The sequence below is a fragment of the Trichoderma atroviride genome, chromosome 6, assembly GCF_020647795.1.
Source record: "Trichoderma atroviride chromosome 6, complete sequence".
Lineage (NCBI taxonomy): Eukaryota > Fungi > Ascomycota > Sordariomycetes > Hypocreales > Hypocreaceae > Trichoderma > Trichoderma atroviride.
In genome coordinates, this window is record NC_089405.1 from 1,735,897 (window position 1) to 1,749,249 (window position 13,353).

The 13,353-nt window shown below is 50.6% G+C and overlaps 4 protein-coding genes across 4 annotated transcripts; 3 read left to right on the top strand and 1 right to left on the bottom strand.

Moving 5' to 3' along the window:
- Positions 1 to 2,811: 2,811 nt before the first annotated feature.
- On the top strand, positions 2,812 to 4,877 carry TrAtP1_011151 (uncharacterized protein; the record flags this gene model as incomplete). Its single annotated transcript, XM_066114987.1, has 4 exons — positions 2,812 to 3,083; positions 3,148 to 3,311; positions 3,367 to 3,743; positions 3,807 to 4,877. 4 exons carry the CDS (start codon positions 2,812 to 2,814, stop codon positions 4,875 to 4,877), a joined length of 1,884 nt encoding a protein of 627 aa, XP_065971084.1.
- A 622-nt stretch (positions 4,878 to 5,499) lies between these two features.
- On the bottom strand, positions 5,500 to 6,278 carry TrAtP1_011152 (uncharacterized protein; the record flags this gene model as incomplete). The annotated part of the gene is made up of 2 exons (XM_014093177.2): positions 5,500 to 6,144; positions 6,222 to 6,278. The coding sequence occupies 2 exons, from the start codon at positions 6,276 to 6,278 to the stop codon at positions 5,500 to 5,502; spliced, it is 702 nt and encodes a 233-aa protein (XP_013948652.2).
- Positions 6,279 to 7,164: 886 nt separating this feature from the next.
- On the top strand, positions 7,165 to 7,506 carry TrAtP1_011153 (uncharacterized protein; the record flags this gene model as incomplete). Its single annotated transcript, XM_066114988.1, has 1 exon — positions 7,165 to 7,506. The coding sequence occupies one exon, from the start codon at positions 7,165 to 7,167 to the stop codon at positions 7,504 to 7,506; it is 342 nt and encodes a 113-aa protein (XP_065971085.1).
- Position 7,507: 1 nt separating this feature from the next.
- Positions 7,508 to 9,347, top strand: TrAtP1_011154 (uncharacterized protein; the record flags this gene model as incomplete). The annotated part of the gene is made up of 2 exons (XM_014093313.2): positions 7,508 to 7,745; positions 7,813 to 9,347. 2 exons carry the CDS (start codon positions 7,508 to 7,510, stop codon positions 9,345 to 9,347), a joined length of 1,773 nt encoding a protein of 590 aa, XP_013948788.2.
- Positions 9,348 to 13,353: the final 4,006 nt, after the last annotated feature.

A 13,353-nucleotide genomic window follows, 5' to 3' on the forward strand; every position in this document is an offset into this window, starting at 1 on the left:
GGCTTTCCTCTGTGAGATCGAAACTCGTCTGCGCTTTCTGTGTTTGCTGGGTCCGCTGATGCTCGCATCGAGATCTGCAGGACCCGGCCGGAATGTTCACTCCGGAGCATCCAAAGCGCAGCGCATCGGTTCTACGAGGCCTTGGCTCTTGAAGCTTGTTTGCAAGTTTCTTTGTTTTTGCGGGCAGCTTTGGCAGAGGCTACAAGCGGGCTATCCTGGCTTGCTTGGCAAACTCTTGTGCAATCTCAATCTCATATTCACATGCTTGCCACACAGAAGACCCCGAAATTAGAGAAGGTAGAAGATGCCAGATAATCGTTTGCTACCGAGTGTTACTGAGTTTGGCAACCCATGACGCCACGATGCTCATCCTAACTCTTTGGAGAGGGGAAGCGCCCTGCTCTCGCTGTCGAGAGCCGATGGCTGACGAATTCCTTGCTGATGGAAACTCCGCACACGGAATCAGAGTCACGATGGCAAATGTCGGGTTTCAATTTTGGGATTCCGACAAAGTTGTCACGTGGATTGCCGCGGGAAGATTCTATCAACCTGTGTACACGGTTGTCGTCTTACCATCTGATGATGAGTGATTTAAGTGTAGCCTTTCGATGTCAAGTGGCATATTGGAGCGATAGATTCCGGCCTGGTGACTACCGTTCTTAGAAAGCAGACCATTGAAGAACATGGCCAAATTGACTCGGTTCTTAGTCAATACTTTTATTAGCTGCCGAGGACAGTGCTGGCCATTGGGAATCAAGAAATCGAGCTTCTAGAACCATGACAAGGGTGTGAGAAACAGAGAAGTGTCCGTGCGGATAGCTTCATGGCTTGGTCCAATGTGCACGAAGATGCCATCATTTCATCAGAGGCCTCGCCACTTTTGAACTTGGGAATGGCGATGGCCCATCTCCTGGGACAGATCTAGCCTTGCACCTGGTCCAAACGATGCGGATAATAACCTAGACCAGAGGCATGTAGTATCATGATAACCTGATGATAGATCGAGACTTGCTTCCAAGTTGCCAGATCTGGTATCTTATCAACGATAAAGAGAAGCAACTCATGCTCTACTCTGCTATTGGTGGTACGTCCATTCAACCCTCAGTAACAGAGTATACTAGACCCACTGGCTGCTCAGGCGATGGTCTCATTGTCACTTATCACATCGGCCTAGGTATTTACAAAGCCAAGGCTACTTAGATAAGCTTATGAAACCACCCAACACTGACAGTTCCAGCTTATCATCAGTGATGAATGCCATATCACCTGGAAAAATTGGCCAGTGGATTTTGTCATAAAAACTGCCCCATTGTTTACGTGGAAGAGTAGCCGGCTAACTTGTAATAGTAAGCATGCAGAAGGCTCACTGGCCAAGTTTTCAAGATTATTCGGTATTGCTCCTGTCAAATTGAAATCCAGATTCCACGCACGCGTAGTACAGGTATACAAGTCAACAACTGCTCACCACATTGGTCTCTGACTTTAATGTTATTTTCTTGTCCAAAAATGACCCGCAGCCATTGAGCCAGCTCCCGGCACCAGGGGTTCTCCGCCAACGACCCAAGCCATTTCGAGCATAGCGGCACTCCCGCGTCTTACCGCATCCGGGACCAATTCGGTGACTGCCTACGGCAATAGCTTCAACTCGTCGAACCTCTTACAAGGGCTCCTGACTTTTGAAACTCGAGTTTGTTCCACGTCTGCTTCAACCCCGCCGCTACCGGCCCTTGGGAAACCGCCATCACAGCTGACGCCAAGATGAATACGGGTAATGAGAGTGATGTCTTGGTGAGAAACGCGGCGATAAAGGAACATGTGGCAAAGCTTTGGAGGCGGCGACCGAATATGCCCTATTTGCGCTTCTCGGGTTATCTGGCTGACGCAGCTAAGAGACGCCACAGGGACTCGGTATAGACGGATTGTAATGTTATCCAGATGAAGGGGTCTGTTTCCTTCTTGGACGACTTCTTTTCATGCATCACATTAAAACCACTACTGCAGCAGTAGCAGCATCCCGTCAATAGTCCATATCAGGGCCTCATCTGAAAAAGGACGGCGTGAGGGCTTATTGAAAGCATGAGTCCGTAATCTCGACGGTCAATATACTTATTATTTTATCCCCCCCCTGGCCAAGACGATGGCGTCAACTCCAAGTTGGTGTCGATTGAAACACAACACCCATGTCCCTCTGGAATCGGGCTGTGTCCCTGTATCCTTTCTCCCATGGCTCGTCCGGATCTCCATAACCCGGTATTCCTTGCTCTTGACTTGTTTCTTTGCCCCACAATGTTCTAACATCTCAATCTTCTCGCCTTTCCCTCTCTTTTCTCTCTTCTAGGTGTTTTCTCTTCTTACCTCTACCAGCTCTGGTAGCGATCCCTTGGCGTCAATCTGGAGTAGATTGTGTTTCTGCCACTTCCTTTCTTTCTATATTTTTTTTCCATTTCTTTTTCTTTTGTGTCGATTTTTCTTTCTTGTGGTTGTAGTCGTCTGGACGGCTGACACCACTACCGTTTTATACTTGGGTTATTTGAGTAGAGAGAAATTGGGAGCACTTGCAGGCATGCGGCTCTTACCTCTCTGAGCCTTTTTTTCTCTTTCACTTCTTTGCTCCGCAGGACGATAGCAACATTTTCTACTCTCGCCCCTCCCTATACGACGACAACACAACTCGACTGAAATAAAGAGTGTCGATGGCGATCTGAGGCGCGGCTCGCTGGGGGGCTTCGACGCCGGTGTTAGTTTCTACCAACTTTCTCTTCTCTCGCTACACAACGCAACTAGGGCCGTAAAGGGTCGACCAAGGCAACCATGGATGGCTGGAACATGTTATTTGAAGGACAAAATGGGGCGAATGGGGTATGGGCCAGGCAGACGGACGAAAGTGCGGCAGGATTCCCGTTCATGGACAATTCGACATCTTCAGTCATCAACAACCTCAAGTTCACCATTGCTAAGCAAGTTCGGTCTATGATTACTATCCTTGCTGGGTTTAATACTGCCATGGCTTTGATACTGGCAATCATCATCTTTCGGAATTGCTATAAAGCGACAAAGCAAAATGACCCGACTTTCCGTCTTCGGTATGTCTGCTTCTTCAGTTGCCACGGCAGATATATATGCTATACTTTGCTGACATCAAATTAGTAGTGCTTCCTTTTTCCACGTTATAGACGTATCGGAGATATTCCCGTTTGTCCTATCCATTGGCATAGCGGTACAGGGGATTATCTACATCGCTTGTCAGACCAAAGGCCTTGAAGGTTTGCTTATACTTGGATGCACGTCCATTTCTCAGGCCATGCTACCAGGTGAGTTTCTGGCGTTAGATACCACTCTGACCATCTTGTTAACCATTGCTACTAGCCCTATTTCTGGTACCGTATATCCAGCTTTTCTTTGGGCTGGAGACGGTTGTACAGGCGCTGAGGCCGCGGCCGTTTCCACGAACTTCTAAATGGGCCATATTTGCCTGTCTCTTCCTTGTTCTCATTGGAACATTGGCCATGTTCGTATTAACGCGCGTCATTGAGGCTCCCGATTTTTGCTATGCATCTCTCTTCTGGTTTGTCCAAACCTGGAGACTCGAATCAGCTATTCTCCTGACTACAATCGCTTGTATCTTGATCATTGGGGCTGTCATCATATTCGCTCGGCTACATCAAGGTGCTTCAGTTGGCCATGTTGAAAGGGCGGCCGCATCCAGAATGGTATACTATATGATTCTAGGCGCTATATTAAACGTATGTCCTCGCAACGAATCTTTTTCCCTTTCAAAGTGTGGCCGGCTAACAAAGAGAACACAGGGGTTGACGGCTCCCTACTTCTTCAGCATCTTGTCTCAAAACCCCATGGCATTAACGACTCTGCAATTGGATTTGAACATGGTCTCTTCGGTGGCGAGCAACGTGTCGGGAATCACCTTTGGCGCTCTCTATCTATTTCTTCGCTCCCGCAAGATGCAAAAGACTGGACCGCTTGGACATGTTGAGGTTGGTGGCCCACGAGAAAAGTCTATTGATTCTTGGCCTGGGTCGGACATTTTCAACAGGCAAATCGGACAGCCCGTCTCGCCGGCGAGAATAGTCCAATCGCGCGCAAGCACGACGAGGTCAGCAGCCAGCGAAGAAAAGAGAAGCATTGACGGACAAGGCACAACATTCCACGCAATATCTGACGGAGATGCTGCTGACGGCTTTGATTTGGTAAATGTGCCTTTGACGCCGGTTATGCCTCGAGCCCGGAAAGACTCTTATAGCTTGTTTCCAAACCAACGGGAAACGCTCGACATTAAATCCCAGAGCACCACTATTCTTCCCTCTACAACCTACTCGCCAACAAGAAGCAATAGCAACGAGGCACTGGGCAATCAGATGTTTGACTTTGAAGACCTGTTACCGCCGCCTACAATCCGCGTTTCAGGGGCTCCCAGACACAACCGCGACTCTTCTTTGGTCTCTGGTCTGACCGTCCAGATTGGCCTCAGAGTATCCAACCTCAGCGACGTGAACCGCCTAGAGGCCCCCTTTTTCTTTTCTCCCGAGGTGCCATTTTCACCAAATTCACAGAACTGGCCATTGGCTCCAGGGACGCCCACCGACCCCACGAACGGAGCCGCTTTTCGCCTCAATAGCATGGCTTTCAACGACGACAGGAGCAGCAATGTACCTCGTTCGCCCATCAGAGCAACTATCGAGGTGAGGCAGGATCAGGATCAAGACAAGCCAATCACCCTGAGCCCTACGGTGTACAGCCCAAACAAGCCGCCGACTCCGCCAGCAGCTGCGCATCACAGGGGCATGGCATCTACTCCGTCAACGCCAGGTGCTGCGAGAACTGATGAACGATATTCAGTAGGCACTGCTGAGTGGATATAAATGATGACTTGATTGTTCTTTTACGACTTTTGGCTGTGTTCATCATATTTCTCGGAATCGAGATACATTCTTCTTAGACATACACACACACACACACACTCTCTCTCTCTCTCTCTCGATACCCCGATACGACTTACCATTTTCCTTTGCCTCTCACATCCTCCCCCCCTTTCTTCTCTTTTCTTCATTTTGTCCTTCTGTGAGGGACGCTTTTTTCTTGACGGCTGTTGGAAATGGCAAGGGGACCATGTCATACAGGGTTAAATATGGTCTTTTCTAGCAAGCGAAGATGATGTATTTCTATATTTCCTTCTTATTTTTTTCCCTTCTTCTTCCTTCTCTTCTTCCACTCTTTCCCCCCATCGCTGGGACATGGGATATTCGACGTATGAAATGGGCTATTTTATGAACAACCAACATATAGAAGAAATAAAGCTTTAGACAAGTCAAGTCTGGGAAATTTTGTTATAACTGTCCGTGTCAAGTTTGCAGTTGCTGTTATTGTTCGTACCATGTAAAATGAGTTGCATCGCATAATTACGCATATCCGCTTTGCTGACATGGCTATCGTGATATTTATATGTTATACATGTTATTCGTAGATTTCGCCCCCTTTCTTCTTTTACTTTGCTTTTGCCGTCTTCTTCTCTTCCCACTTTTCCCATCCTGCCTGGCACATGTCCTCTTCCACCACCAGGTCGCGTATCCTCAGCATTCTCGCCGGTGGAAGCTCAATGCCCCAGGCCAGCCAACCCGTCCTTCTTAAAATCTCCGTCGCTACGAACCAGACCAGCGCAAACACAAAGCCAGCACTGACGCCAGCAGCCACTTGTGTCGTCGTATGGTAGTTTAGGTATATCCTGCTCCACGCCGTCGCCGCTGCCACAGCAACACCAGCAAGACTAACAGCCAGCCTCTCGACCAAAGTCCAAGGTCGACCGCCCTCCCATATCTTTGCCTTGCCCCGAGACGACAGCGGCTTGTGTCGCACCAGCAGGAACAAGGCAAGGGAGAGGCTCCAGAAGGCGACGAACTGGGCGTGCGAGCTGGGCATGCCGTAGCCCTTGCCGTGGATGAGGCGCGGACGCTCCTCCTTGATGATGCGTTTGAGGACGAAGTTGAGGGCCTCGCAGGCGAGCTGGCCGGCAAAGGCGAGGCATATCTCGGCCTCGCGCGTTGAGAATATTAGGGTGGCGTAGACGACGCAGAGAGCTTGCGGGAGGAGGGCGAGGTAGGCGCATAGAAGGGAGATGTAATCGTCGGGGTCCTGGGAAGAAGAAGTAGGAATGAATTAGCGGGAGAGAAGCAGATGGAGGGCTGGAGTAGTAATCGGTGGAAACTTACATAGTAGACGTGTGTGACGGAGAGGGAGGCGAGAGTTGGGGTATATTCGTCGGCCATTGTTGCTGATTTTGGCTGTAGATGGCTGTATTCAAACAAAGTTGCAAAACGCAAGTAGATGCATGATATCAGTCGTGGAGATGAAGGAGTAAAGAGACAAGGCAAGAAAAGAATGCAATGGAAGAAAACAGAAGCCAGAAATAGCTCGTGAGGAGAGATTGTATGTTATTGACTGTCGGCCTTGACCATCATGTATCGTGCAGACACGCCAGATGGAAGACGAGAGTCAGGATGAATGACGATGCAAAAAGAATCAAACATGTCAAGCTGCCTGCATGTGATGGAAGGGCGGGTGCTGAGGCTGGAGAACAGAAAGAAACGTGGCTTAATTTCCAGCTGTGGCGCAGAGGCTCCAGGCGCTGGGCAGACTTTTAGTGGTGACATTAGCACGGCAAGTGACGCATACAATGGACGACTTTTAGATTACAGGCAAGACACTAATCGAGGTTTAGCTATCAATGCCAAATTCTAGGCTGTGAGAAGAACCTACATCTACTATTTTGCCCTAGGTTTTATTTCTTAAATATCGTCTCTGCCTTGTCATTTCTTTCGGATTCCCTCCATCAAACGGACGTCTCGACCAAAGCTGTTATTGGTAGCTGTGTGCGTTAGTCGCGGGTGCCTTGGATATGATTGGATTAGCAATTCTCAGCGACTAAGGCAGAACCTCACTTTTACTCACGCTTTGCCACAGCGCTCGCAGCTTTTCCCGCCAGCTCTCTGCCAGCTCAGATTTCTTCCTTCTCATCATTTATTTCTTGTCTCCTCGCCATATTGCTCTGCTCTCGCTATCCATCCCGTCCCCGCAGCTTTACTTCTCCAGCAGCCTCCCATCTCATCCCCTCTTTTCCAGTCTTAGCGGACATGCTGCAGCTGTGCAAACAACATGGATCTTTCCACAGCCGATGACGACGATGCTCGCGCCACCGAGCTGGAAGCCCTCGAGGCCATCTATCCCGAGCTCCGGCGGACAGACAACAGCTGCTTTGCCTTTGAGCTTGAGCTGCCCGTGGAACCGGCGGCGCCCGTAACCGTCACCTTTCCAGCGGCGGCTTCATCTGACCAGCTTCTCAACGGCTCAGCATCTGCCGCTCCAGCCCTGGAAGACTCCCTCCAGGTCTCTCACCTGCCCCCCCCTTGCCCTGCACATTACGCTGCCAGAAGGCTATCCCGCAGAATGCGCCCCTCTGGTCAACATCTCAACCACGCCTCAGTGGCTCTCGGCTGAGATGCTTTCACGTCTTGCGGGAGAAGCACCCCGGCTGTGGGAAGAAATGGGACGAGACCTGGTGGCCTACACTTATATCGATCATGTCCAACGGGCCGCTGACGACGTATTCGGGGCCATCACTGCCGAAGGCACTCTTCAAGTCGACCCAGAGCACAAACTCGCTGTGCTGGACTATGATATCAAAGCCAAGAAGGCGGCGTTTGATAAGGAGACATTCGATTGTGGCATTTGCTTAGGTATGGAATATTTCCAACATCTTTACGCTCATGTGCTTTACACTAACCCGCTATAACGCTGCATAAGATCCCAAGAAAGGGTCAAAATGTCACAAGATGCTTGACTGCAGTCACATCTTTTGCTTGCAATGCCTCCAGGATTTCTACAATGATGCCATCAAAGAGGGCAACTTATCAACCGTTCGCTGCCTGGCTCCCAACTGCGCCAAAGAGCGTGCCGCCGCCATCAAGGCTGCAGGAAACAAGGCAGGCAAGCCCAAGACCTTTGTCAGCCCCAGCGAGTTGCTGCAGATTGGCCTCGCTGATGACATGGTCAAGCGCTATGTTGATCTCAAGTACAAGACGGAACTTGAGTCCGACAAGAACACTATATATTGCCCTCGGCAGTGGTGTAATGGAGCTGCACGCTCCAAGAAGCACAAGAAGCCTTCGGGGCTCAACTTTGGAGAAACGTCAGATGCCGAGTCTGACCAAGAGAAGGAGAATGAAAAAGGGGGAAGCAAGTTCAATCTTGGCGACTTGCTCTCTGTCTGTGAAGACTGTGGGTTTGCTTTTTGCAGTCGGTGCTATCAGTCATGGCATGGAGAATTCTTCCACTGCGCACCCAGGCGCCAAAACGGCGAGCTCACCGAGGATGAAAAGGCCTCCATCGAGTATCTCAAGCTGCATACGAGTCCCTGCCCAACCTGCAACGCCCCTGCGCAAAAGACTCACGGCTGTAACCACATGATATGCTCACGGTGTGACACGCACTTCTGCTATCTGTGCTCTTCGTGGCTGGATCCTGCCAACCCGTACCGACATTACAACCAACAAGAGAACGGCAAGGTCACATCATGCTATATGCGTCTGTGGGAGCTGGAAGGAGGAGACGGCGATGACGTCGGCCTGGAATTCGTTGGCGGTCGAGGCGCCGCACTCCACGAAGACGCCCATGAAGCTGCACCAGAAGATGAAGAAGCTCAGGAGTGGCTTGCCATAGCCGTCGAAGGGGTGGACGACAATGTTGAAAACAATGCCAATGCCAACGCAGCAGTACAGCTCGACGAGAATGGCCAGAGAGTTGCGGTAGCTCGCGAAGCGCCCCTTGTTCTACGACTCATGGACAACCCCGTCAATAATGGCCACAATAACGATGATAACAACCAGGGGCGTGGCGGGCATCATGCTGCAAACAATCTGCCCATCAGAGCACCTGGTGGTGGAGGGGCCGGCAGAGGACGTGCTCATAATGCACATGGCCAACATCGCGGTGCAGGCCAAGCTGTCAACTACAATGGCAGAGGCAATGCCGCCAATCGCGCCAGGGGCGCCAGAGGCGATGCCCGTCGAGGCCATGATGGTGGGCGAGGAGGAGCTCGACGACGAGAAGGCGGAGGCCCAGGTCGAGGCGGCATGGTTCGTGGCGAACCTGCAGCAGCAGCGGCAGCAGCGGTAGCAAGACAGCAGAACCCAAATCCCGAGAACAACGACGACGGCGTGCTCGATCCTGCTCAAGAGGCGTGGATCCGACACTTTGTTCAGATGGCTCTCATCGATGCTGAAGACCAAGTAGAAGGCGGCGATTCAGACGAGGATAACGAGCATTGGCGTGGTCGGTGACAGTTGCGGCGACGACACAAAAAGCATGGCTTCTCCAAAGGAAGCTCTACGAACGACATACTTGTAAAAGGCATAACCTCTTGAAAAGGAAATTCTACGAATATACATGTCCAAATTCCAACGTTTTGATATTTCTCCTTGGGCCATTCAAAATCTACACTTGTTTATTTGCTCTAGGCCAGTGATTCCATCTGTACGCATCTACAGAGCGATCTAAGCAACACAATTCCCGGGATTATGAAAAATTTGTGCCAACAGGAATACCATTTTCAGCTGAAATCTCTCATCTTTGCTTCGGCGATGTAGTCGGGAATTTGCATCATTGCGTGGAGACACTGCATGTGTTTTGTCCGGCCAAATTCAAATTCTGTCCTTAGTATTTAGCTTGAATAGAACGTTACATACCCGTACCTGGGTAGACGAGGGCGTATAATATTGATCAGTTTATTCTTAGTGCTTGGACGCTTCTTTAGCGAGCGGACGACGCCGCTATGCGATCTGGCTTTTTAGTGCTGTCAGTGCGTATGGGTGCTAACTTACAACCCGCAAAAGCACTAATTTCAACTTGACCAGAAAGGAAGCCTGCGACTCTCGGGGAGAGATGCAGAGCAAAGCAGATGCCACTACCGGGCCCGAGCACGCCTGTAGTCACTTTGACGAATATGTCGATCCCCGCCTATCGTGTTGAAAACAGAAGGTTGATGATCATGTCATCCGGCACCCAATCTCCAGGCCCAGGCACGCACGACCAAGGGCCAGGGACCGCTTCTAGCCAGTAGAAGCCCCCGTCTCGGCCGCCTGACGAGAGCATTCTCCGTGGACTTGTATATGGAGCCCTCTGGATCGCCGTGTCTCTACTTGTAGCATCGATGGAGCTGAGCCGGAACGTAGCCACCACATACCTGCTCGTACATACTGCCGCATTGGGCCAATGGTCATGGCGGAGAATCCCTTTCGGGCCGGCCGCCTCACCTGGCCGTCGACTCAGGGCTCTCGTCCGTCGCCTCTTCGCTGCTGAGAGCTCTCTGGTAAGACATGCTTGTACACGCTTGTACATGCTGCAGTGACTAACGGGTCCCCTGGTCTCCGAGCCCACGCGGCGAACGGAGCAACAAATCGTGCAGATTTTTTGGGGGCCAGGGGTTGAACAGCATGGGTCTTTCTATAAGGAAAGAAAAGAAACGAAAAGAAAAGAAAGCAAAAGGCTGTTAGACGAAGAGGAGGGCACTGTAAGACAATCTAGCCAAAGAAGAGCAAGTTTCGACACTGCCAAGCATCGGAACTTGCACCGCAGGATTCACCAGCACTTGCTTGTATAAAGAGTAGCATACTTTTATAGTACCTATATATCAGTATAGGCGGCATGTAGACGAGCAGTAACGGCTAAATCAAGATTATGCCGCTCATATAATTCAACGTACCAGCCTATCAGAGCCCAGGCAGAGAGGCAACAGAGTTTGTTGAGGCTAAAGGCCAAGTAAGGAAATGTTAAGCTTGAAGAGTATATGTTGCTTAGTCCGTTAAGCATAAAAGGTCGGGTTTCTTGCGAAATGCCTTCATCTGCGAGCAACAAGTCGCGTTGGTCTGGGCTCCCCTCCTCATCTTCAACTGAGACATGCAGCATAAATGGCTTGGCCATACAGCCGTGCCTCTTCCCTTCAGCAGCAGCCAAGCGGTCCTGTCTCACTATTGTGGTCCGGCTTTGCTGGACTCGGTCTGAAATCAAGGCGGCCGACATTTATTCACTCGCTAGCCGAATGCTCGTTTCCTTTCATAGGTAGGTAAGTAGGTGGTAGCAGCCATAAACAGTCTCGAACAAAAGTGCACTGAACTCTGTCGTCCAAGCTTCTCAGCCGACCTCATCACACCTGTGAGTGATGAAGATCCACCTCACGTAGAATAATAGCGCCCCGCGAGAGTAGAAACATCAATTACTGCTATACCGTTATTAGTGCCCAGGCTAGTGTCAGTACTGTACGAGCGATACTACCCCCTCGTGCAGAGTAGCAGTGCATGGGCAGGCGACTTTGTATGAGGAGCAGTAGGTAGCAGTAGTAGTACTACTAATATGTAGGTACTGGTACTACATTTTGAATACGTCCGATCGGCTACTTCGGGACGGTACAAGAGCCCGTCTCATATTGACAACATGAAAACAGGTAGTATTATATTCCTTAGCAATGAGCCGGAACCTACCCCTAGCGCAGGATCGATGGTACTTTGAGGAGTCGACGGCACTCGCCAAGAGTAGCGGAATGCCGCGTATGAGTGCTCTACTACGAGCAGAGCAACCGGTACTTGCTGATGATGCCAAGTTGACACCTGATGAGGATTTGATAACGTGATGAGTGTGTGTGCATACATACATGCATCCGTAGTGGCATCATCCGCTAGGAATAAATGATAACCATGGCTTATTTCATAATGATGCGTATGCAAGAGAGATCTGACAATAGAGTGCCACTAACATCTCAGATCAACTCGTGGAATTCCGAAAGCTTGATACTACAGCGTGTATGCTCCCTCTGCTGGACATCAGTCACAGGGCCATGCGACTACTTCTTGCCTTACCCTAGCCGTGCTGTGGCAGACGTCTAGTCAAGTTGCAGAGATACGACACCAGGTTGAAGAAGATGCCAAGGGTGACGCCAGATATACGACTCAAAGCAGCAGCAGATCCGGCTCGTGTCGCGAGATGAGACTACAGTGGCTGATACTATATTTTGCTGCTTTCTTTGCCGCATGAAGATGGGGTTAATGATCTGCTCCGTAATACTACCACTTTGAGCAGTGTAAAACAGCCACTCGTACGAGTATAGTACTTTCGGACGGTGTAGTCTCAAGACAGGGCGGATGAGGTATTATTCAACAGTGGGTGACATCCCGCTAGCCGTATCTCTGGTCGCTTAACTGGGGTATACTGCTTCGGTTAGAATCAGCGTCTCTGTTAATTCCTGCCGTTGCTAGATGGTGCGGGTTGATAGACGCCCTGCGCTTATTTCATCGTATAACATGCTGAGATCACTGAACAATTGCTGTTAGTTCGGAGGCTTTGCGGCATTGCGCGTATCGGGTGCGTGCTTAGCGACGTGCCTACCCCTTCCTAGAGCACCCAGATATGTATTTTGATGAAGGACGGCAAGGACTCCAGTATTCGCGCATATCATCAAGCCAGACGCACGTATAAAGCGTGGCCAAAACTGAATCGTCGGCTTTTGAGATTTAAGCACATAACACCGCGGACCTTTGTTCGGACTTTTTGATCATCAGCCGCTGTGTGATAACGCCGCTCCCTGGATATACTTTCTCTATGTGTGTCTTTCTCTCTCTCTCGTTCTTTGTCTTCTTCTGGTTCGGTCGAGCGCCGCCCATGTAGTAACAGCCGACAATACTTGCAAGTAAGAAGCGGCTGGCATAGCATGCCCCTGCTAGGCATAATTCGTGAATTGATCTGGCCAATCTGCTCCATGGCAAGCTATGCGGCCGCGGCACAGGTGCTTGTATCCGCGCCCACAGCTCTGTTAATGCGGCGGATGCTCGCTCCACACAAGCTAAAACGAGTAGCATATCCACTTGCCACTGTCACAAGGATTACTTCGTGGTCGTACAGACTACCTGTACCTCGTGGTACCGCACCCTGTAGTCTCTTCTCTTGGCAGGGCATGTACTTGCGAGCTGTCCATGCACTACAGAGCCTTGTAGTACTTGTAGCAAAGCGACAACCTCTATCGCGGGGTTTCTGCGGGCCAAACCACAACGGCGCCTGTTCCCTACGGGGTAAGGTGGAAAAGCAGGGGCACCGCTGCTGCCGGACCAGGAGTTTAGGCGCGTTCTGGCCAACGCCGGCTGTAAGGGCTCGGCCGCCGGTACAATGGCCAATAGAGGTCTTTTCGCAAGCGAGACTGGCAATCCGTCTGTCGAGAACTGGTCGCGGCACCGTGATCGACGCCCAGCAGCATTCCAGGTAGGTGGTCTGTTGATTCGACCACAAGCGGGGAAGGCGACT